We start from the raw sequence: 22435 nt of genomic DNA, 5'->3' as shown, positions 1-22435 counted from the left end.
CCCTGGGACTAGACCATAGAGTGGCTTCAACTGAGGTGCAAAATGGAGATGAGAAGGATGAAATGGAACAAAACCTAACCCGACCACCACCCACCGCCTACCGCCCAGCCGACGACAGCCACCACGCCAGGAGAGTAGGTGATCAGAGACAACTCTCGACAAACCGCTACCCGCCCTTACCACCAACCAATTTCACGCAGACCACCGCCCCAAGTATACCGTGCCTTGGTCCAATTGACTTCACTGACTCCGATTTGCCTGAGACTTGGCTAGAAACAGACAACCGCCCACTTTCGCGACCACAAAGACCACACCCCACCCCATGATTGAGAGAGATAGAAACATTGAGAAGCGGTAATAGATACTCCATCAAGGGACGCATGAACAGGAGAGCGACAACAACAACCGTAGTAATAGCAACACAAGAAAGACAAGCAAAAGCAGCCAAAGCCAAAAACGCCAGGACACCAACCATTCATCAACCTCCTTTTCCCTCCCCCCCCCCCCCCCCTCTCCTGGAAAGCCCTCCTCCTCCTCTCCGTCCCGTCCATGTTCCTGCCGATCCTCTCTCTCCCCCTTTCTCTTTCTCTGTCGTCGTTGCCGGTCTGTTGATACCGCTATGGCCGCTTCCGCTCGTGTTGTTGGTAATGATGATACTCGTTGTGTCCTCTTTGCCGCCAAAGTGTCACAACCGAAACGCTCCTCCTTTTTACATAAAGCAAAATGATAGGTAAGAAACACAAGCTAACAAATGCATCAACCAGCCGCCCAGCGCCTAACTCGCCTGCCCGGAATTTCCCGCCTTCCAAGCCCATCCCCCTTTCTAGCCGTCGAGAGCCGCCCCTTTCCATTCGTCTTCAAATCCAGGTGGGAAACATTTCCTGGATCAGCCGCACTCTCCCTCTTTCTCTTTCTCTTTCTCTTTCTCTCTCTCTCGCTCACATGCTGGTTGGATTGCTGCCGAAGAAAATCCGCCCAGAGATGCGACGAAGATCCGAAATGATATCTTTCTTTTTTGTTTTTGTTTTGCCTCATCCCCTCTCAGCCACAGGATGATTGTGCTGATGTTGAAGCAGCGCCGCATGTCGATTGTGGTCGGTCCTGATAGGCATTACGGAACCATCGGTGATGTCGTGCCGGCCGTCCAGATCCTCACATGGAATCGTCGTTGTTCATCTCCATGGGGCCGAGGGATGAGGCGGGAGATGGTTGAGGCGCCGGGGAGACAAGACAAAAACAATGGAACGTATGGACCAGAGTGGGCAAAAAATAAGGCGAAGAAAAAGCCACCAACGAAGCCAGTGATGATAGGCATGCCTTGGTGAAATCGAGATGCAACGCGCGAGATCAAGAGTTGGACGCCGGCCCATGGAGGGCGCGGTTGCCGAGTCGCCGGGATACCATTGCGCAACCATCATGGAGAAGCGACAGCTTTCAAGACAAAACGAAGAGACGTATATTGACCAGTGGGGTGCTTGGCGTTTCCGATTCTATCTCTTACGCCTCTTGTTCTTGTCGGCAAGCGCAGGCGGTGGCATGGTGCCCGCCAAGCCATCGGCGGCGGCGGCGGCGGCGGCAGCGATGGGAGCGGGGGGCAGAAGGTTGGTGAGGGGCGGAGGAGGCATGTCGGCCTGGGAGATGGGAACGCCCATGTGACGGCCGTAGCGTCCCTTTCGGCCGTTTCCTTCGTCCTCGCTGATGCACTGGTCGGCGGGGATGCCGGCGTCGCGGCACCGACCGCAGGGACGTTGGCGATCGCAGCCCTTCTTGCTCTTGCGGCAGCGTTGGCAGCGGGGCTTGGTCGAGAGGTCGGGCTGCTCCTCTTCTCCGGGACGCAGGGCAAAGCCGGGGGTCGAGGCGATCGACTGAGTGCGGGAGCCGGGGAGCGAAGACGGCGTCAACGGCCCCACGCTCCCGGCCTTCTTGGTGGAAGGCTTGACCGGCTTGCTGGGCTTCACCTTGTTGGGCGACTGCAGGCGATGTTTCGCAACCGGGGCCGCGCTCGTCTTGAGCTTGGCCGGCTTGGCCGCGGAATTGCTAGAGACCTCGACGTCGTCGCTAACCTCCGTCCCGTTGCCGGAGCCGGCGAAGTAGCCGCCGGCCGTGTTGGCCACCTTCTTGTGGGCACCCGATCCGTCCAGCTTTTGGCGGCGCGCCGCCGGCGCCTCGTCATCGCTATCGCTTTCGGCTTCGCTGGTGGGTCCCGCCGAGGACGTAGCATCGGCCCGACCGCTGAACATGTCGTCCTGGGTCGAGGCCGAGGCGCGACCGTGCGTCGACATCCACATCAGCTGCATGGCCACGTCCTTGTCTTCTTCCGACACGGCGCTGCGCACCGTGGGGTCGGGAGTCATCATGTGGGCGGCAACCCCGTTGCCAGCCGGGCCGAAGCTCTCGCGGCCGCGGCGGCCGTCGCCGCCGGGCGTCGAGTATAACCCCGGAGCCGGATAGCCGTTGGCGTATGCGTGCGGGGACTGCAGCGGCAGGGGGTGGCTGAACGGATTCTGTCCCGACGGGATAAACGGAAGAGGGCTCCGATGAGGGTCCAGGCGGCGCGCGGGCGACACGGAAGGATTCGACGTCGAGGCGGGCATCTGCGGCGGAGCGAAAAGAGGGAGTTCCTGCCGGGCGAAGTATGGATGAGCAACCAGACACTCCTCGTAGGTTCTTTGAGCGGCCTGATACTTACCGCGCTCTCGAACTTGGCACGTTTGCGGCGGCCGCCCTCGACGATGTTCTCGACGCTAATGTCAGTGTTGCCAATCTGCTCCTTGGCGCGGCCGGATGATCCGGCCGCGCCGTCCCCGTTGGTAGAGCTGAAGCTGTCGCCAAGGCCGTCGCGGGTCTTGGACGAGCGAGAGCGACCCTTTTTGTTGGACGCATGATTGGCCGAGGTCGATGTGCTACGTCGGCCGCGGCCGTTGGGCGAGGGGCTGCGCAGGCGGGAGGCGTGGGAGCTGGGACGAGAAGCGTGCACCTCCACCCCGTACGGCGCTAGGCCATGCGAGCCGTAATATCCGTGCGGGGGACCGGAGCCGGGGTAATCCGACTCGAGCGGCGACTCGATCACTCGCACGTGGACCGTCATGTTTTCGCGGAAGTTCTCGTAGCGGGCGATGAGAGTGTTGCCCTCCTCATCTTCGAAGCTAATGCCCTTGGAGACGCCGGGGGCAGGATAGAGACCAAAGAAGTTCTTGACGGTTGAGACGATGGAGTCGGTCGTATCATGGAGGAAGATGGACACCCGCAGCGGCAGGCGAGCGCGGTAGGGTGCTGACAAGACGAACTCGACCCTCTTTCCGGGAGGGTTGGGGGTCGGCAGGCTGGGCGCCGACACCGTGCGAGGGGATACGCTCCCGCTGTGTAGACCCTCGGGGTCGGGCTTTGTTCCGTTGGCAAGCATGGGCGCCGCGGATAGTGGCGCGCCGTTCAACGGCGCTCTCTCGGGCATGTTGGATGAAAAACGAAAGTGTAGGTGGTTGAAGCTTGTGTCGATACGGGGCGGTCTCGCCACGGTCGGAGCTTGAGTGTCGGCGGACGACGTCGGCTCACGCTCGGACAATTGCATGCCAGGCCAGCCTAGCCGAGCCCGCAATCTTCCCGAGCCCGTGAGCGGCGTCGGTTATGAAGCGTGTTGGTGTGACCTTGCGGTGTTGTTTCCCGGCGGAGGGAACGATGTCGTGGTCGTGCGGTGGGAATCGCCGAGGAGGAAGGACGGAGATTTCGCTTGCGGTGGGTGACGAGGCTCTCCTGATGAGACGAAAACGTCAGAATTGATGTGCTTGGACGACGAGGGGGGTAGCAATGATGCCGATGAGAGAAGGAGATGGGGCCGGGGGAGGCGGAGAGAAGGGGAGAAGGGGCGGTCGCCGCGATGGTCTGGGTCGAGGCCGAGCCGGCGCAATGAAGCCACCGACCGGCGATCTCCTGCGACTTTGGACGAGACCGAAGCGGGGAGGAGACAAAGACGGGTCGCATCGTGCAGGAAGTGCTTGGTCGCATGGACCACCTGGATGATAATCACTTACCAGGCGGCACGAGGAGGAGGTAGTTGGGTCGGCAAATGGCTCGATGGCGGCTTCGCGCACACAAAATGACCCAACGCCGGACCGACGGCGGACGGGATCCCGTTGGGACAGAAGGACGGTGAAGCGGCGGTGCTGATGACGGGGAGACGTCGGGGGCCACAAGACGCTCGCCGGCAGAAGCGGGAAAGTAAAAATGACGACGATGCGAGATGGATAGAGGCCTCGGTGGTGTTTTGGGTGGGCTGGATGAGTCGAGTTGGGGAATTTGGGCGGGTTGTGCGTGGGAGAAGGACGGAGGAGTCGCAAGAATCTGCGTTAAAAGGCAGACGCCGGTGGAATCGCACGCCAGACTCTCCTCAGAGGCGCTGGACTCGCTGTCCCAGTGCTTGGACTTGGCTGGCTGGGTGCTCCTCGCACTGTGCCACCACCCTTGGAGCCCGCCACTCTTGCTCGGGGGCTCAGCAGCAGAACCGCACGATAAGAATGCGTTGCAACTTGGAATTTGCATCTACGGATGCCCTGCTCACCTTTCATAAAAGATGTGAAGACATGACCGCCCGCTTGGTCAGGTCGCGTGCTGCTTGGATGCGCTCTTCAGATCTCGAGGTGGAGCTGATCTGGGTTTCCGCACGGCCAAAGCGCCTGCACCACCACCCTGCCTGGTCGACCCATGTCGGGTTCCTCGAAACAGCCCGGGAGCAACAAGGACAGACATGACAAGGCCGACAAATGACAAACCCTCCGCATGCTTCACGGATGGCCCCCAGGGCAGCTGGCCACTGGGAGAGGGGGAACGGTCTGGATCGACAGCGATCTGGGATGGTGGTGTGTGCCCAGAGGTTGAGCGCAATCTTGGTCGCATTTCCATTTTGCGCCGTTAGCCGGCGCTGGAACACGATCCGTCGGCGCCGGCGAGGACACATGAGAAAGGGAACCTGGCCATTGAGCTTGTGTCTGGCGCCGTGGAGCCAGGCTGGCGTCCCGAGATGTATGGTTGCGACGAGGTAAATCACGGTCGACATCCGTCCTGCTGAGTTTGGAGCTTTGATGGTGGGCAATCGGCTCGCCGACGGCTGACGGGGAGCTCGCCACAAGATACACAGTATGTACATCGGCTGGATGATTTGAGAGTACGGCGATGGTGCACAACGATCCAGCGCCGGCTGTCGGGCCCAAACCACCCGGGTTGACAAGGTCTGCGAGTTCATCCAACCCTCCTCCCCCCCCCTTTGCGATGTGAGCGCACAGCAGAGCAGAAACCCCCGGGATCCCAGATGCGCCCACGATGGGCAGAGCTATAGAAATCCGCACCATGGCCTGGCAATGTGATGCGACCCAGCTCAGGTCCTCCTCGGGCAACTCGAATCTCCTCCTCGATCTGGCGAGCACAAAAAAAGAAAGCGACTCTCTGAACGGGGGAGCCGATGCGACACACCCGCCCTCGTTGCGCTGCCGTGGCAGGTGGAGTTGTCTGCACGAGGAGGCGTCGCCGCCAATCGGCGGACTGACAGCGAACCCACGAGTGGGGACCCGTGGGCCCGGGTTGGCGCACAATTGAGACCTGAGGCGTTGGAATGCGCGGAAGCTCTTCCATCTGGCTGATGAATGCGCCCGGCGCCTTCGTCGGCGACCCAATGTCAACATGGCGAAACAGCTGACAAACTCGATGTCGCGAGACGGTCGGTCGTCGTTTGTCCAGGAAAAGCGGCGTCGCGGAGCCCTACGTGAGAGTACCTTGATTGCGACAAGCCGGGGCGACTGGGGCAGGGGTCTGTCGGGAGGTCACGGTCATGCGCTGACAAGCGCTCTCTTTCTCATGTGCGCTTGCGCTGGCGGCGGATTCGACGTTGGGGATTGGGACAGTCTTTGGTTGCCCAGAGATCCGGGCAACCTCTCCTGCCGGGCAGCCGGCCTGAGTTTCCTTGCGCTTTGCATTGAGCACGACAGATGCCCGAGGAACAATGAAAAGGAAATGGGCTCAAACAGGTGAACCCTCGACAGAGCATCTCGGCAGCGCCCGTTTTGGGGGGCGGAAGGCAAACCAAGTGGTGCGCAGCGCTACCCGCTTGCCCGCTTTCGCCTCCCCCTCCCACCCCCCCTCCCCTCCTTTGAAGAATGGCATACCGCGGCGCGATGCGCTGGCAACGGGTTTCAAATGCAAACGGCGTCGAATCAGCGCCCTGCATGCTCGGCTTGGATGTCAACAACAGGAACGGGCTTCCTTTTGCCAATGGCGCACCCCCAGGACAGTGCGCCGCAAGGTGAAGCCCATCGGTCGACCGCAGCCGCGATCTCGCCCAGTCGGTCCCCACCCAGCTGCAGATTGCAGGCGAAGTGGAGGTTTCGTTCGATCTCCCCGTCGCCCTCGCGCTCGTCGCTCTCAAACCATGGGAGCTGGGGCAGGCGGTCCCCGAGATGGGTCTCTCGTCTTCGTTTGTCTTCGACGCCGAGCCTGGACCGTACGGGGCTTTTCGGATGAGGATGTTGTTGTTATTGATGACGATGATGGCGATGATGTGTTTGAACCTCGCGCCGCTGATTTGCGCAAGGAACCGCTATTCGGTCCTCGCTGTCGCCCGATGACATGGTTGGTTGCGGTTGGCAAACGACGCCAGCTTGGCCGGGTGAGCCACAGCCCCTGTTCCCCTTGCCGACGCCAGCCAGGCAACGTCGAGGCAGCCGCTGCCGCGCTCCACCACAAGAATGCATCGTTTTTGTATCTTTACCTCTCCAATTCTTTCCCCGCTGTCGGTTTGTCACGCTTTGCAGTCATTGATGTGTTGGAACGTCGCGGCGCAAAATCTTTGGCGCACGGGTCGCTCGCCCCGAAGCCGCGGATGCCGCAGCGGGGAATCTCGGTCGTTGGAACAGCCTGACCTGGTATGGAGAACCTAGCACGCCGCGCCCAAACCTAAGACGGCGAAAGCCTAGCTCCTGCGACCTCCGACCTGGCGAGCGCAACACAAGAACCAAAAAAACAGAGCAGAGTCAAGCTGGCAACCGATGCGCAGGTGCTGCGATCTGCATGCGATAACGTTCATTTGGACCATGCGCCAATTAGGTGACTCGCCCGGGATACCCAAGCCCTGATATTTGGGAGGGACGAGGAGGGCGAGTTTCCCGTCGCGGCTCGGGTCAATTTGTCAGAACAATTCTGCCCGACCATGCAGGCTGTGTTCGTTCGTCGCGCCGCAGGCGTCGCTGGAACCAAAACATCAAAACAATCCCTCATGTCCCTGAGATTTCACTGGCCAGCTGGTTCCTTGGGCGGCCAGAAAATGCCGACCGTCCCCCCCTCCCCACTTCAGGGCAAGACGTGAATGTGGAGGCCCGAAATTGTCAGAGAGAGGAGCGGAGATGTGGGGTCGAAGAGGAGTTGAAAAACTCGGCTCAACCGGCCCCAAACTCGCCCGCCCTCGTTCGACAAGCATCATGAGAAGCTCAGATTCGAATGTGCAGATTCAAAGGTGAAGAAATGTCGTTGATGGTTGCAGGCGTAATTAGGCACGTGACTTCGCGCTGCGGTGGCGTCGAAGATACCCAGGCCGTCGCGTCGCGGCGTTCTTGGCAAGATTCCCGCTCCCGCCCTGGGAGAGGCAACAAAAACGAGAAAAATGGTTGCAAAGTAGAAATTCACGTTTGCGCAGCTCAGAAACTTTGCTTTGTGAGCTGTTCAGACCAACGTGGTGGCTTCTGCGCCCTCTTGACGCTTTCCAACCTGGAAATCGAGAACGCGTCAGGATTCGGGCGCCGTAAAACGTGCGATGTGGTTGGTCCGTTGAGCTGGGGTTAAAGTTTACGTCATTGCAGAAAAGTGGGCCTTTCGAGACTGCACGGCGCAACCACTGAGCAACGCCCGGCAGGGGTGGCACAGACCACCTGGGTGCGTGCCCCACGTCCATGTTTACTCTGCACATCACGACGTAAACAGAAGGGAGCTTGCTCTGGTGCCGTACCTTACAGATCCCCACAACTTTTTGGTTTCGCATTCCATTCCCCGGCTTCCTTTCCTCTCCCAACCCACAACAACCTTCCTGATCCCCTCCTTCTGTTTCCCCTTCCCATCGTCCATTGTTCCCAATGAGTGCGCTCTCGGGCTAGTGCAAGGCGCATCTTCCATCGCGTCAAACACTCAGAACCGAGATCGAGTCGTTTTCCCCTTCTTCCCCAATTCGACAACCACAGTTCTTTTCGTCGACCCGACGCGATCCCAGCATCTTGCGCATTCGCCGTTTTCCAACGCGCGAGCAATTTGTTACGGTCGTGGGCTTTTCTCGCCCCGCGCCGCGACCATCCGCGTCGGCAACCCCAACCATCCGCGACTGACTCGCCCTCGACAACCTTCTGTCAAGACATCGCGTCGTCGGCCATCTCGCAAGACTGTACTCGCGTTGTCATCAACAACGGAACCTTTATTCGTTTTGCGCATCACCATTACCTCAGAGAAAAGAGGAAAGCATTTGCGCCAGCAGAGGATAGCATCATCATCAACAACCACCGCCACCCTCAGCCTCTGCCGCAATGGATTCCAAGGTATGTCTTCACCTACCATTTCTCTCTCTCTTTCTCTCTCTCTCTCTCTCTTTTTTTTTTTTTTTTTTCTTTTCTTTCAGTTGGGTCTCGCTCTTTATGCGCCAGCATCTTCTTCCTTTCCCCACATTTCCTCCCACCTTTTCTTCTTCCACAAACCTTAACATCCCGTGGCATTCCACGTGAGACCTCTTCGACCTGCTCAACAAGTTTCTTTTCTTTCATCGAGCCGCCGGGAGAAAATCCACTGACGCAAGCATTCCGCCGAAACAGCCTCAGCGCCCAGCGCGCGCGATTCCCGCGGCCCATGGTGACGAAAACAACATCATCGTCTCCAGGCAAGCGACCCATAACCGCCAAAAGTCTACCGGCGCCGCCCTCAAGGCCATGCCCGCCGCTTCCGCCGCTCTGAATGCTCCTCCTAAGCGGACTGCCTTTGCGGACGTCAGCAATACGACTAGGGGTCGTGCTGGCACCACTTCTGGCAAGCCTGTCAAGAAGGAGGTCGGCGATATTCGTCCCAAGCCGAGCGCCACCGCGGTCACTCGCGAAGGCCAAACCGAAATCAAGAAAACGGGTGCCAACCAAGGCCGCCCTCGAGCGTCGACCCAAACCAAGAGCGTTGCCCCCGCTGCCAAACCTCGTCCGGGTGCCACAGCGCAGGGTCCCGGTGTTTCGCAGCGCGCGGCCCTTGGCCAGCAGAACGCGGCTGCTTCTCTCGCCCAACCCGCCCTCCGCAACGTCGTCCCCAAGAAGGGCACCTTCGTCCACCACGACCGCGAGACGTCTCGGTTGTCGGGTTATCCCGAGGCCCCGTCTCCTGCCGATGACATTGCCATCCTGGTGAAGAAGCCGGCCCCGGCCAAGAACCCACGCCATACCAAGAGCCAGCCTGTCCTCCGCGTCGAGCAGAAGCACGTCCAAAAGCCCCAGACCAAGCCCGAGGTGTATCCCGACATCGTCGAGGTGGTTAGCGAGGGCGACATCAACGACAACGCCACCGAGGCAGCCTACGAGGACGCCGTCGAGCATCAGATGTCCAGCGACGCCCGGGACGCCATGGGCGAAGCCATGATGCCTCTGGAGAAGTCGAATCTCCGGTCGTCGAAGCACGAGCTGGAAGACGCCCTGCGTCACATTGGATCCTCTCAGCCGGAGCCTCCCGCGCAGTTCGAGGAGGAGCTTTGGGATGAGGAGGAGGAACAGGACCTCTACGAGGAGCAGGAGTACACGACGGCGCATTCGATCCGCTCGCACGGTGATAACACGACGAGCAGCCAGACCGCTCTGTTCGCCCCGGCCGTGACGGCCGATGTTCGCATGGAGCTCGAGATGGCTAAGGCCTATGTGGAGCAGCACCAATCGATCGAAGAGGTGGAGGAGGAGGCTTGGGATGTCAGCATGGTTGCCGAGTACGGCGACGAGATTTTTTCGTACATGCGCGAGCTTGAGGTTGGTTCATCTCTCTCGGTTTCCCAACTATCTTAATTCCGTTCGGCCTGCTGACGTGTTCCAGATGCGCATGTGCCCCAACGCCTACTACATGGACGACCAGACCGAGATTCAGTGGTCGATGCGCTCCGTCTTGATGGACTGGTTGGTCCAGGTGCACCACCGGTTTTGCCTCCTCCCGGAAACGCTCTTCCTCACGGTCAACTGCATTGATCGTTTCCTCTCGGTCAAGGTGGTGTCCCTGGGCAAGCTGCAGCTGGTCGGCGCGACGGCCCTCTTCGTGGCGGCCAAGTACGAGGAGATCAATTGTCCATCGGTCCAGGAGATCGTCTACATGGTGGACTCGGGCTACAGTGCCGATGAGATTCTCAAGGCCGAGCGCTTCATGCTTAGCATGCTCCACTTTGAGATGGGTTGGCCTGGTCCCATGAGCTTCCTGCGCCGCATCAGCAAGGCCGACGACTACGACCTCGACACGCGCACCATGGCCAAGTACTTCCTCGAGATCACCATCATGGACGAGCGCTTCGTGAGCTGCCCTCCGAGCTATCTCGCCGCCGGGGCTCATTGCATCTCGCGCCTGTTTCTCGGCAAGGGCGGCTGGACGCCTGGCCACGTCCACTATTCCGGCTACACCCTCAGCCAGCTCAAGCCGCTGGTGCAGCTCCTCTTCGACTGCTGCTGGGATCCCATGAAGCATCACCGCGCCGTCTTTGAGAAGTACACGACGGCCAAGCACAGGAACGTTTCGGGCCTCGTCGAGGCCAGGATCGCCCATGGCTGCACCTTGGAATCCCTGTACGCCGAGGCTGCTGAGCGGGAGACGCCTCTGATGCCCAACAACCATGGCATGGCTGTCCAGGCCGCGCCCTCGCAAAAGAGCTTCGTCTCGATCCAGGCCTAGTCCGACACCCCCCCGACCAAGTGTCGACGTCCTCGATGATTTTCGTCCTCGTCCGTTTCCGGTCAGCTGATGTTCTCCATGTACACCTTCGCGTCGAGAACGCACGCCCCTCGTGCTGGACCATAGCAGCACGATGCGTTCAGCGGCGTGTTCACTTAATTTCCCCCGACTCTCGACATCGATGTTCTTTTCGGCCCATCTGCGGTACCTTTTTCCTTTTTTTCTCTCTCCCTTATAATACGGCCAGCAGCCGGCTGGCACGTGGCGACATGACAGCCTTTCCTAATCATGACGCGCCTGGGTCTTCTTCACCCGTCGCTGCTGTCCATGCGGTCATTCAGCCATGCAGCACGGAAACAAAGAGATGTTGAACTCGTTGTTGTCGTCGGCACCATTTCGCCGGCGAGATTCTTTTGACGACCACGCCCGCCCTGGATCTGCCAGCCTTTAATTCACCCGGCCCCGCGAGCCTGCTCGGAGCGCGAAGCATGATGCAGAAACATGCCAAGGCACCCGAGCTAGGTGGTAGCGAGAGTGGTCTTTGGTTAGCGGATACCAGACGCGAGTTGCATGGCGCTGGGTTTTCCTAATGCGGTTCAACGAGATCACCAGGGCACCATCGAGTGACCAACGACATACACCCAACACCACACTGGCCACGGCATACCTGCTGCTGGGTGGTGTTTTGGCAGGTGGCAACAAAAACGGCTATGATGCTCATAATGACAGAGTAATGAGGTCATGGCCATCTCCTTTTTTTTCTATATTTCTTTTGTCTTTTCTTTTCTCTCTCTTTCCCTTTCCTATCTATGATTCATTCAGGGTCTCGACGATACCCCAGCCTTCGCCAGCCATCGAGAGGCGCGGAGCGAGGCAACAATCGAGGCATTCCTTGTGCGTTGCTCGGCGTTGGGGGATCTCTCTGGGTCTGGACAACAACGGGACGGATGGACCGCCATGGCTCCATGGAGGCGGCCAGCCTCGTGACGGCCGGGACGAGGCCATCCGGCATCAGAGCAGCAGCACAATGGCGTAATCGGGACAAGGGCCATGAGGTTGTTGCTGGGGCGGCCTTCTTTCTACTTCTCTGGGCGGGGGGAATATGCCACAGAAGGCTACTTGTATTTGTTATTATTTGCGCCTCTGGAGGGGGCGGCATGATGCTGGGCCGGAGGATCTCTCTTATTTTCCTTTGTTCCTGGAAACGGTGAACTGGTATCGAGGGGATTTTATTTCTTCCAGGGAGTTGGGACAGGGTAGGCAAGGATGGTTTTAGGCTCGGTTCGGTTTCGAGGACGGATGGCACTCTGATAGGAACGATTCTTCTTTTATGGGGAAATACATAGACACATGGCCACGATGGTTTTCTTCCTCCTCCCAACCTTGCGCAACGCGGGATCTCTCTCGCTCTCTCTCTCCCTGTGTGTGTGTGTAGGTGTGCATGTGTGTCTGTGTATCAATGTGTCGGTGTCAGTCTGGGGGGGGCCAATCCGCCGTGCCGTCTTGCACCCATTCCAAGTTTCTGTCACTGGTGAGACATGGTGGCGCGGAAGGGCTCACAGGGAGGGCCTGGTATTGGAAGAGAAGACGGGATAGCCACCTGCGGTGTTGCTGGACGCAAGCTGGAGCAGGCATCGCACATCCACGCGTGTTTTTGTTGATCGGGGATCCTTCTGCACCCCATCTCCACGTGACGGTGGCCATCCCTGAAATTCCCCACACCTCCCGCTTCGAGGGTTCCAGTGTGTGGCTTCTGTGGGGGCATTCCCCTTACTCCCCTGGTGGCGGTCGGATTCTCCGAATCCCCGATCGTCAGGAACACTTCTGCAAAAAGCCCGGAACCCTCCGGCGTCTCCCGGGAGTGGGAGGGATGGGCCCCGTTACGTAAGCCCCGAACAGCCCCGCACGGGGACTGTTTTTGGCGCGGTACGGAGTAGTTCAGGTACGCTAGGTACAGTTGATACCCACCTACCGTAGGTACCGATGGGGGTAGGTAGGGAGGTAGGTACCTAGGTACCTACGGCTGCTGTACCTACCTAGTTATCCAAAACAAACTTTTGTTCCGCCTCCGCCCGCATTCATGGGATCCTCGGCGTGCCGAGCGGGAGGGTGCGCCCCCCCTCGGGGCGGGCCCGACTTACCTTACCTTACCTTACCCCTCCCCGTCATCAGGGTCCCGTGGATCTGCATGGGCCGCTTGCGCAACAGCAACAACCTAACCCGGAACGCGGGGGTCTCGCCCGGTCGCTTGGCCACCCAGGAGGTTTTTTTTTTCTGAGTCCTTCTGTGTTGCTTCCAGAGTTGTCGGCTGAATTGCGAACGCTGTCGCAACCAGGAGGCTTCGGGAGATGATGCTGCGTACCACCACACGGTCCCAGAGGAGGCTTACCGCCCTCGCATCTCCACTGTAACCCTCCCTTCCTGCGACATCGGATTGGGTGAGAACATTTTTGGAGATTTTTTTTGTGAGAGGAGACTGGCAAGAAAAGAAAAAAAACCTGGTGTTGACTCAGTCTCGGGGATCTTGGGACGTTCCATGTTGATTTCCATCCGCCCAAGGGCTGCCCTGTGAAAGAAGAGATCCAGCTTCCAGATCCACCCTCCCGTCGGTTCCCGACCGGCCTTTTCATCAATATCGGATCCCGGACCTCCACTAGCCATCTTCTTTGCTCGAGCCAGCCTGGTCAATTGCCAACTCCCGCGGCTGTGTGTGCGCCTCCTCGGCCCTCTCTGACTCTTCGCTATCTTACTTCAGGCTATCCTATCCTATCCTCATCGCCTCCCCTTATCCTCACCAGCTTGCCCCTTCTTCTTCTCCTCCTCCCTTCGCCCTTATACAATTCGAGAGGCAACCAGCCATTGGGGTTGAACGACAAAATAGAAAAAGGAAAAACAAGAAAAAAAAGGGCTTCTCAGGCACACTTCCTTTGCGCCAAGACCGCCCGTAGAGAACGTGTTGCTTGGGCTTACTTCCGGTTGTGGATTTTTCCCTCACACGCTTCTTCGTTTTTGTTGCCAATTTCTCTACTCCGCCCCTCTCTAACCTGAACCCCCCGCCATTCTGCGCCGCTTGGGGCATTCCAACACAACCACCGCCCCGACCAACGAGGTCTCTTTCTTCTCTCTTTTTCTCTCTCTCCCCCTCTCTCCCTCTCTCTCTCTCTGTCTCTCTGTCCCTCTCTCCGACTCATCGGGTTGTGCGCCGATCGTCTACCGGGCCTGCCAGATCCCTCCGAAACAAAAATAAAACAACCCACGCCCTCGTAACAGCGCCGCGGTTCCAAGCCCTCAGTCGCAGAGCCAGAACTCGGATCGCGCTCCGGCCATCCCAAGTCCCGGCGGCTCACCATGTCCTCCAAGGTCACCACCGTCAAGGAGGCCGTCAAGGAGACGCTTGTTGGCTCCGAGGAGCCGGCGCAGCTCTCGGCGCAGACCCGTGCGCGCTTCACTCGCCATGCCATCAAGGACCCGGAGACGGGCGAGCTGTTCCTCGGCCCGGAGCAGTTTGTAGACGCCGTTGCCCCTCCCACTGAGGACTACGTGAGTTCAGCCTTCGCCGAGGAAGCCTCTAAAAGGGGAAGGGGGGAGACAAGTTGCGTATATCCATGAGCCAACGATGCTGACCCGGCCCCGTCGCCCCTACAGCACAAGATCAAGCGCGAGCAGTATGCGATCCTGTTCCACGTCGCCGACCGGACCAGCAAGGGCAAGGTCAACCTGGCCGACTGGGCCTACTTTGAGAACATCCTCAAGAAGCCCGACGCCGAGTACGAGATCGCCTTCCGCCTCTTCGACGTCGAGCGCCTCGGCACCGTCAAGTACGACGACTTCCGCCGCCTGTACGAGCTCAACAAGAGCCCCGACAGCATCCCCTTCGACTGGAACTGCGAGTGGGCCAAGCTGTACATTGGCAGCAAGACCAAGCGCCACGACATGAACTACCAGCAGTTCTCGCAGATGCTGCGCGGCCTCCAAGGCGAGCGCGTGCGCCAGGCCTTCCAGCGCTTCGATGCGGACGGCGATGGCTTCATCGAGCCCGAGGAGTTCGCCACCATCATCCAGCAGACCTCGGGCCACAAGCTCTCGGACCACCTGATCGAGAACCTGCATACCCTCTGCAACATTTCCCAGGGCAGCAAGGTCTCGTACGCCAACGTCCGCGCCTTTTTGAACCTCCTCAACGAGATGGACCTGGTCGAGCTCATCGTCCGCACCGCCTGCGCCAAGAGCAAGGACGGCCGCATCACCCGCACCGAGTTCCTCCACCAGGCCGCCAAGACCACCCGCTTCGCCCTCTTCACCCCCATGGAGGCCGACATCCTGTTCCACTTTGCCAGCCTCGACGAGCCCAGCGGCCGCCTGAGCCTGCGCGACTTCGCCAAGGTTCTCGACGCCTCGTGGCGCGGCCGCGCCGAGGCTGCCGCCGCCGCCGCCGCCGCTGCGGAGCCCGCCGTCGCTGCCGTTGCGGAGAAGACGCGCGGCCAGAACTTTGTCGCGCAGTCCCTCGAGTCGGCCTACAACTTTGCTCTGGGCTCCCTGGCCGGTGCCTTCGGCGCCTTCATGGTGTACCCGATCGACCTGGTCAAGACGCGCATGCAGAACCAGCGCGGCGCGGACCCGGGTCAGCGCCTGTACAACAACTCGATCGACTGCTTCCGCAAGGTGGTGCGCAACGAGGGCTTCCGCGGCCTCTACTCGGGCGTGCTCCCCCAGCTCGTCGGCGTGGCGCCCGAGAAGGCCATCAAGCTGACCGTGAACGACCTGGTGCGCAGTTGGCTCACGGATAAGAACGGGAACATCTGGTGGGGGTCGGAGGTGATTGCTGGTGGTGCCGCCGGTGGTTGCCAAGTGGTAAGTTTTATTTTTTTTTTCCCTTTTGTTTCCTCTCACCTGGCTCGGTATTGTCGAGCAAACGGGAAAAAAGAAAAGGCGTGGTGCTAACTGAACCCCTCAGGTCTTCACCAACCCCCTCGAGATCGTCAAGATTCGTCTCCAGGTCCAGGGCGAAGTCGCCAAGTCGGTTGAGGGCGCTCCCAAGCGCTCCGCCATGTGGATCGTGCGCAACCTCGGTCTCGTCGGCCTCTACAAGGGCGCCTCGGCCTGCCTGCTTCGCGACGTGCCCTTCTCGGCCATCTACTTCCCCGTGTACAACCATCTCAAGAAGGACCTCTTCGGCGAGTCTCCGACCAAGAAGCTCGGCGTCCTCCAGCTCCTCACCGCCGGCGCCATCGCCGGCATGCCCGCCGCCTACCTCACCACCCCATGCGACGTCATCAAGACGCGCCTGCAGGTCGAGGCCCGCAAGGGCGACACCGCCTACACCGGCCTCCGCCACGCCGCCAAGACCATCTGGAAGGAGGAGGGCTTCCGCGCCTTCTTCAAGGGCGGGCCGGCGCGCATCTTCCGCTCGTCGCCCCAGTTCGGCTTCACCCTCGCGGCCTACGAGCTGCTGCAGAACGTCCTGCCCTTCCCGGGCAAGCCGTCCGAGGCCAAGGTCGCCGCCGGCGTGGCCGACGCCGTCTCGACGCTCAAGGAGCGCGCCGCGGATAGCACCTTCTACCGCTCGCGCAACGCGCTCAAGATCCTGCTCGACCTCGACGGCAACTTTGGCAGGACCAAGCTCGGGCCGGGCGCCGAGGGCTGGAAGAGCCTGCCGGCGTGGATGACGGCGAAATCGGCTTGATCATCCCGAGTCGTCGTCGTCGTTTCTGCCATCTCTACCTCCGCGGTACCTACCTGAACCTTGCCTCACCTTACCTTAGCTCACCTGAAGCGCTGCGGGATTTTTTTTTTGTTTGTTTTATTCCCTCACGGTGCTTGAGGTTCCTATCAAATCAACCAAGGCCGGCCACCAGTGTCGTATAAGCGATATCGGCCGTGGAAGGGGAGGGGAGGAGAACGGGGGGGTGTGGATGTCGAGCGACAAGCGCGCGGCTGCCGGTTAATTAGGTACCCCGGGCCCGGGTCTGCACAAGCGGGCTGCAGATGACTCGTTGCACGCCAACGTGCGTGCATGGGTATCATCGGGAGTTGCCGACCCGGGATGACTTGTTCTTCCCCCTCGGGGTCGGAGCCATGGCCGCAGACCAATTTGCATTTGCATGCTACAAAGCATCGAAGGGAGCAGGCGTTCTGGGGGGAGGGGGGTTGGGAGGGGGTGGGGGGAACTGTGTGATTTACAATGCACATTTCTTTGCTTGTTTCTTTCCTTCCTCCCTTTTTTTTTCTTTCTTTTTTTCTTTGTTTTTGTCTTTTGTCTTCAAAATTGTGTTTGTTTGCCATCTGTTTTTTTCCAATGTCCCTGTTCCCATCTGCTGATGACGTTCGAAAAAAAAAGTCAAGCAAACCATGGAAGGGTGGTAATGGTCGTTGGAATGGATCGATGGACGGACGGACGGATGGGTGGTTTTGCCTTGTGTAATTTTCTTTCTCTCTTTTCTTTTTTTTCGTCCTCATCTTCCTTACCATCCTCGCCTGGCATACATCGAAAGCGTGGGAAGGGTAAGGGGAAGAGACTGTGTGGACACAGACAAAACAGGACGTCGTTCTCATAGACTGTACTTCGTAGCACACAGACGGACACCAAGGCAAAGAGGAAAGACAGGCACATGCACAGACGGGTAGAGTAGAGTCCTTTAGACGGGAAGAGATGAGCACGTATGATGAGAGCATTGGTTTCCGGGGAAATGGTGATGCTTGGTGTGTGTAAGTGTGTGTGTGTGTGTGTAAGTGGACTGTGGAGCAGTGCAGGTAGGTTGAGCGTGCGTTTCCACACTTATAACCACACGTTGCGTCCCTTATATCCCGAACCGCTCGATAATTATCCTTCATTCCATGCCCCGGTCCATGAGTCCATCCGCCATGCCCGGAGATTACAATTTAGACGATATTCCTGTCTTCCTCCCAAAGATAGACCGCCTCACGTTGCGCATAACCGCCCGGTCGTACCGTTTCATCATTGCGTTTGATTACATTAGATCGGGATACCGTATCCGTCTCTCTCTCTACTAGCCACACGGGCCTAGCAAGCCGTGTAGAAAGAAAAGATCAGTTCAAGCCCCTGCCAACAGCACCTCCCGCACAGCCCCCGCCGGCATCCATCCCACCTCTGTTCTGGCCCCTTCCCAGGCACATGCCTCGTCCTCCTCCTCCTCCTCTGGCTCCGACGACATCATGATCTTTTCCAACCAGTTGACGTACCCCTCCAGGCCCCCCAGCACCTTGACGGCCCCTTGCTTGCTCAGCCCGCCCCGGCCGTCATCGCCGACGACCCTCGCCCTCCTGACCCTCCGCACGTGCTCGAACCGGCGCAGGATGTCCGGCGCGAGGACCTCGTCGCCCGCCGTGGCGCCGTCCGCCGGCCCGTCTCCTGCTTCTGCTCCTGCGGCGGCTGCCCCCGAACGCCGACCCCCCCACACCTCCAGGGTCACCTCCTCCGCGCCCGAAAGGTACCGGGCCGCCGCGCTCTTCAGCTTGGAGACGGCCGACGACGACGTGTCTACGCACACGGGCACGTGCCAGCGGCGGATGAGGTCGAGCTGGAGGGTGTGACGGGGCTCCATCAGGTAGTACGGGGTGTGCGTGTAGTAGCACTGGTGGTAGGATGGCTGCTGTTGCCGGCTTTTTTGGCTCTGTTGTTGTTGCTGAGCAAGAGAAGAACGATGGGCGGAGCCGTGGTGGTGGTGGGAGTGGTGGAGGAGGCGTTGCTGGCCATGATTGTCGGAGGAGGAGTAGTCGTGGTAGTACCGCAGCAGGGTTACCCGGCCGGCGAGAAACACCCAGGTCGGGGAAAAGGTGTTGCGGGTGTAGAGAATGGGAGCGGCTTCGTGGTAGATTTGCGAGTTGACGGTGAGGATCTGGGGGTGGAGCTTGGCGTCGCTGTAGACTTTGCAGCTTAATTGGCCCGTGGAGGAGGGCGTGTAGAACCGGGGGCTGCGATAGATGGGCTGCTGGGTCTCCGGAGGCGGCGGCGGCGGGAGGACGAGGAGGTAAGAATAGATTTCGAGGCGGAGCTCGAGAGGGAGGGTGAGGAAGGTGGGCGGGTCGCGAGGCATTGTGGATGGGCGGCGTGTCTGCCTGTCTGTTGATCGGCGAAGGTCTGGTAGCGAGCCAAGCAGAAAGACAGCGCTGCTGTAGTAGAACGATGTACGCAGAGATGAGAGAGACAGGTTTGTATACAGCAGTGTAGGCGGGCAGGAGGATGGCGAAGGTGGTAATCCTCCTTCACATGGCCGTTGTTTGGAATCTAAATAACCTAGGCGCGGACCGCATCCGAGAGTCTCTGTCTATCAAGCACCTAAGACAAGGAGCTTGGTCCCAAGCGGTGAGCGTGTTCAGGGGCAGCCAGATAGCGTAGCACGGGCATGGCATCGCTCGAATCAGGAACCAGGAAACGCGGTGTTCCATGTTCCAGCCACAAGCATCTCGTCCTCCTGATGGGGTCGTCCCGCAGGCCCCGACTCCCGTCCTTTCGGCTGGCTTCCCTGTTGGCCATGAATCAGCACGTCAGAGCTGTCCGGCGCGCGGTGTGTGCAGACCGCGGACCGATAAGACCGACGACAAGATGACGGGTGCTTTTTTTTGGGGGGGGGGCCTCCATGGAAGGTGAAGAGAGCACGTGCCCTGCAACGGATGCCTGCATCTTCCATCTTGTTTTTTTTTTAAAATGGCCCGGTGCTTTCCCCAGAGACGGCCCGGGTACAGTACAAGCGCAAGAGCCCGACAGTTGGCTCCCGGTCAGGCTGACAGCGATCCGCCGTGCCCATCAAGGTGCCATCGATGCCGCGCATTCCGTGTTTGCCGCATTCCCAACGCTGGGCAACGTTTGGCAGGCTTGGCCGTCTAACCTGAAACGGCACTAGCGCCTTCCCCAATGGGACTTCTACATACATCGACTGCCGCCCCACTGCTGGCCCAGGCACGCGATCAGTGGAACCCGTTGCAAACCGTCGGGCAGTGGGGCTGAGCTGTCAATGATTCAAGTGTTCACGTGTGGATGTTTGTTTGTTTCATCGCTCTCCAACCTCATCGCCCATTTGATGCTTCGTGCGCTCCATCGCCCTTCACCCTGGCTGGTTTCTCGCCTTCATGGGTCCTTGTCGTCTTCTTCCGACAACCACTCCTTCATCATCATGGGCCTGCTAGAGATTCTGTCGTCCCTCTTTGGTGTGGGGTACTTTCTTGCGTGGTCGGTAGGTGGTCCCGTCCCGTCCCCGGTCTCGCTCAACCTGCCCCTCAACGGCGCCGCATGCGCCAACTCCATGGTCATGGCCATGACCACGGACCTAGGCACGACCTAGGCAAGCAAGCAAGCAGGCAGGCAGGCGGGCAGACATGCCGGAAGAACTCGGCTGACGGATGGTGTGTAGCTGTCATTCTATCCCCAGTCGATCCATAACTTCAAACGCAAGTCCACTTCGGGAACCACCGTCGACTTCCCCTTGATCAACACGCTGGGTACGCTACCTAACCGCTGTTTCCTGTCCTGGGGTACTCCGGCGTCGATGGGTTCACCATTGGCTTCCACCTCAACCTCCACTCCCCGAGTTGACCATGCCTTGTGCGCCCAGGGTTTGCCGCCTACTTCGTCTACAATGCTGCCTTCTACTACTCCCCCTTGATCCGAGCCCAGTATGCTGCGCGCTACAAGGGCTTGACACCCACCGTGCAGTTCAACGATATTGCCTTTGCCGCCCACGCCTTCGTCCTCTCGGCCATTACCACCAGCCAGTATCTTCTTCCCGCGGCATGGGGGTTTGCTCCCAGCTTCGGCAACAAACCCAGCCGCTTCATCCTGGGGGTTTTTTTCGGCTGCGTTACCGGCGTTGCCGTTGTTGTCTTCACCGTCCTCGCCTCCCCGGACCGCGACAGCACCGAAACCGTCTCGTCGTGGGTCTGGCTGGATGCCCTCTACGCCCTGTCCTACGTCAAGCTCATCATCACCCTCATCAAGTACACGCCCCAGGTCATTGTCAACTACCGGAACCGCTCCACCCGGGGATGGAGCATCTGGCAGATCCTCCTTGACGTCTTGGGCGGTGTTCTCAGCCTCGCCCAGCAGTCCATCGACAGCTACCTCCAGCATGACTGGTCCGGCATCACTGGTAATCCTGTCAAGTTTGCCCTGGGCAACGTCTCCATGGTCTACGACTCGATATTTATGGTCCAGCACTACGTTCTCTACCGGGACGCGGGCGGAACCCCAAGGGAACGTGACTCGCTGCTCGCCGAGGACGAGGAGCGCCGCATCGAATGAGCCAGAAGGGACCAAACGGGTCATCGACCTAGCCGACATATTCGACCGTGCAAGGTATATTTTGACCAATTTGATCGTCTTAGCACCTCGTTAAACCTTCGCCGCCAGGCTTCTTTCTCTCCCGTTTCCTCCTTTTTCCTTCCCCCCTTTCTGTTTCGTCCTCTTCCCCCTGCATGCTCGATAGCAACCTCTGGAAGGTTTGGTGCTAAGACGTTGAATGTGTCGTGGAAGATTCTACGGTCGATGATGATTGATTGGCGAGAGCGAATGAAGCATCGGCCGAGGGTGATCCGTCGGCTTGGAATTCGGATATCCTCTCCTGTTCGGCCGCGGGAATCTTGCGGAAGCCGCATCTCGTCAGGCCTCAACCCAATATCTCCCAAGTCCTTCCACCTCATCACTCTCCATCTTTCCATCTTCTCCTATCTACCCGCTTCTCTACATCTCAAACATCGTACGACTCTGCGACTCTTTTGACTCACACCCTGATGTCTGCATGCAGAACCCCGATATCTTTAGCTTGTCAAGGATACGCTACTTAGAATGGCCTGGGAGGAAGCCGCCAGTATACCGTTGGGCACCGTCGCCCCATACGGAGGCGCGCTTTGACCACGGTCTCGCCTACAATCCCAAGCACGCCTCATCACGGGAGCTGGGACGCGCCCGACCTGTGGGTTGTGCAACTCACAAAGCTCATCGCCATCAGCCATCAGAAGAATCATTGCGGTTTGCAAATGCCGGGAGCCCGGGCCTCGTACACTGGCTTGGAACCCACAAAGTGTGCGACTGAAGCAAGGACGGATGCTTGTTTTAACTCTTTTACACGATCTGATGGCGACACGTCCGGCACGTGAGCAAGTCGCATCGACGGCTATGTCTTCGGTCCCAAGAATCCACCTCAAGACTGGAACGCATTCGAGAGCTGATAGGCAGCGGGCGGTCTTTGCCAGTTCTTGACTCAGCTGACGCATTCTCGTTTGACGACAACGAACACGTCGTGGACCAGCTCTCGACCAAACCCCGCGGGTTGGTGGTTCTGAAGCTCAATACGGCTCCACCTACCCGCAACATCAAGATGCTCAAATCGCACAACGACAATCCCCGCCCTGCCAACCCGATGAAAATGTCGACAACGGGTGGCTCACGCCTGTTGGGTGGCTCCGGCACATTGGATCGAACGACGCTTCCGCCACCTGTCAGGTGACCTTTGGGGAGGTTGAGATTGCCTTTCTGCTTCCCGACGGGATGTCATGCCAAATCGGGCAG

The 22435-nt window shown here is 59.2% G+C and overlaps 5 protein-coding genes across 5 annotated transcripts; 3 read left to right on the top strand and 2 right to left on the bottom strand.

Moving 5' to 3' along the window:
- Positions 1-1490: 1490 nt before the first annotated feature.
- Positions 1491-3568, bottom strand: VTJ83DRAFT_5622 (uncharacterized protein; the record flags this gene model as incomplete). The annotated part of the gene is made up of 2 exons (XM_071012243.1): positions 1491-2621; positions 2690-3568. 2 exons carry the CDS (start codon positions 3566-3568, stop codon positions 1491-1493), a joined length of 2010 nt encoding a protein of 669 aa, XP_070864997.1.
- A 4981-nt stretch (positions 3569-8549) lies between these two features.
- VTJ83DRAFT_5621 (uncharacterized protein) lies at positions 8550-10914 on the top strand (the record flags this gene model as incomplete). The annotated part of the gene is made up of 3 exons (XM_071012242.1): positions 8550-8561; positions 8832-10010; positions 10075-10914. The coding sequence occupies 3 exons, from the start codon at positions 8550-8552 to the stop codon at positions 10912-10914; spliced, it is 2031 nt and encodes a 676-aa protein (XP_070864996.1).
- Positions 10915-14262: 3348 nt separating this feature from the next.
- Positions 14263-16597, top strand: VTJ83DRAFT_5620 (uncharacterized protein; the record flags this gene model as incomplete). Its single annotated transcript, XM_071012241.1, has 3 exons — positions 14263-14454; positions 14560-15765; positions 15869-16597. The coding sequence occupies 3 exons, from the start codon at positions 14263-14265 to the stop codon at positions 16595-16597; spliced, it is 2127 nt and encodes a 708-aa protein (XP_070864995.1).
- Positions 16598-17966: 1369 nt separating this feature from the next.
- On the bottom strand, positions 17967-18968 carry VTJ83DRAFT_5619 (uncharacterized protein; the record flags this gene model as incomplete). Its single annotated transcript, XM_071012239.1, has 1 exon — positions 17967-18968. The coding sequence occupies one exon, from the start codon at positions 18966-18968 to the stop codon at positions 17967-17969; it is 1002 nt and encodes a 333-aa protein (XP_070864994.1).
- Positions 18969-20045: 1077 nt separating this feature from the next.
- VTJ83DRAFT_5618 (uncharacterized protein) lies at positions 20046-21169 on the top strand (the record flags this gene model as incomplete). The annotated part of the gene is made up of 3 exons (XM_071012238.1): positions 20046-20105; positions 20283-20370; positions 20484-21169. The coding sequence occupies 3 exons, from the start codon at positions 20046-20048 to the stop codon at positions 21167-21169; spliced, it is 834 nt and encodes a 277-aa protein (XP_070864993.1).
- Between the last annotated feature and the right edge of the window lie 1266 nt (positions 21170-22435).

Source organism: Remersonia thermophila, chromosome 5 (assembly GCF_042764415.1).
Source record: "Remersonia thermophila strain ATCC 22073 chromosome 5, whole genome shotgun sequence".
In the NCBI taxonomy this organism is placed as follows: Eukaryota; Fungi; Ascomycota; class Sordariomycetes; order Sordariales; family Chaetomiaceae; genus Remersonia; species Remersonia thermophila.
The sequence above is the reverse complement of the archived record's forward strand: the minus strand, read 5'-3'. Positions and strand labels throughout refer to the sequence as shown.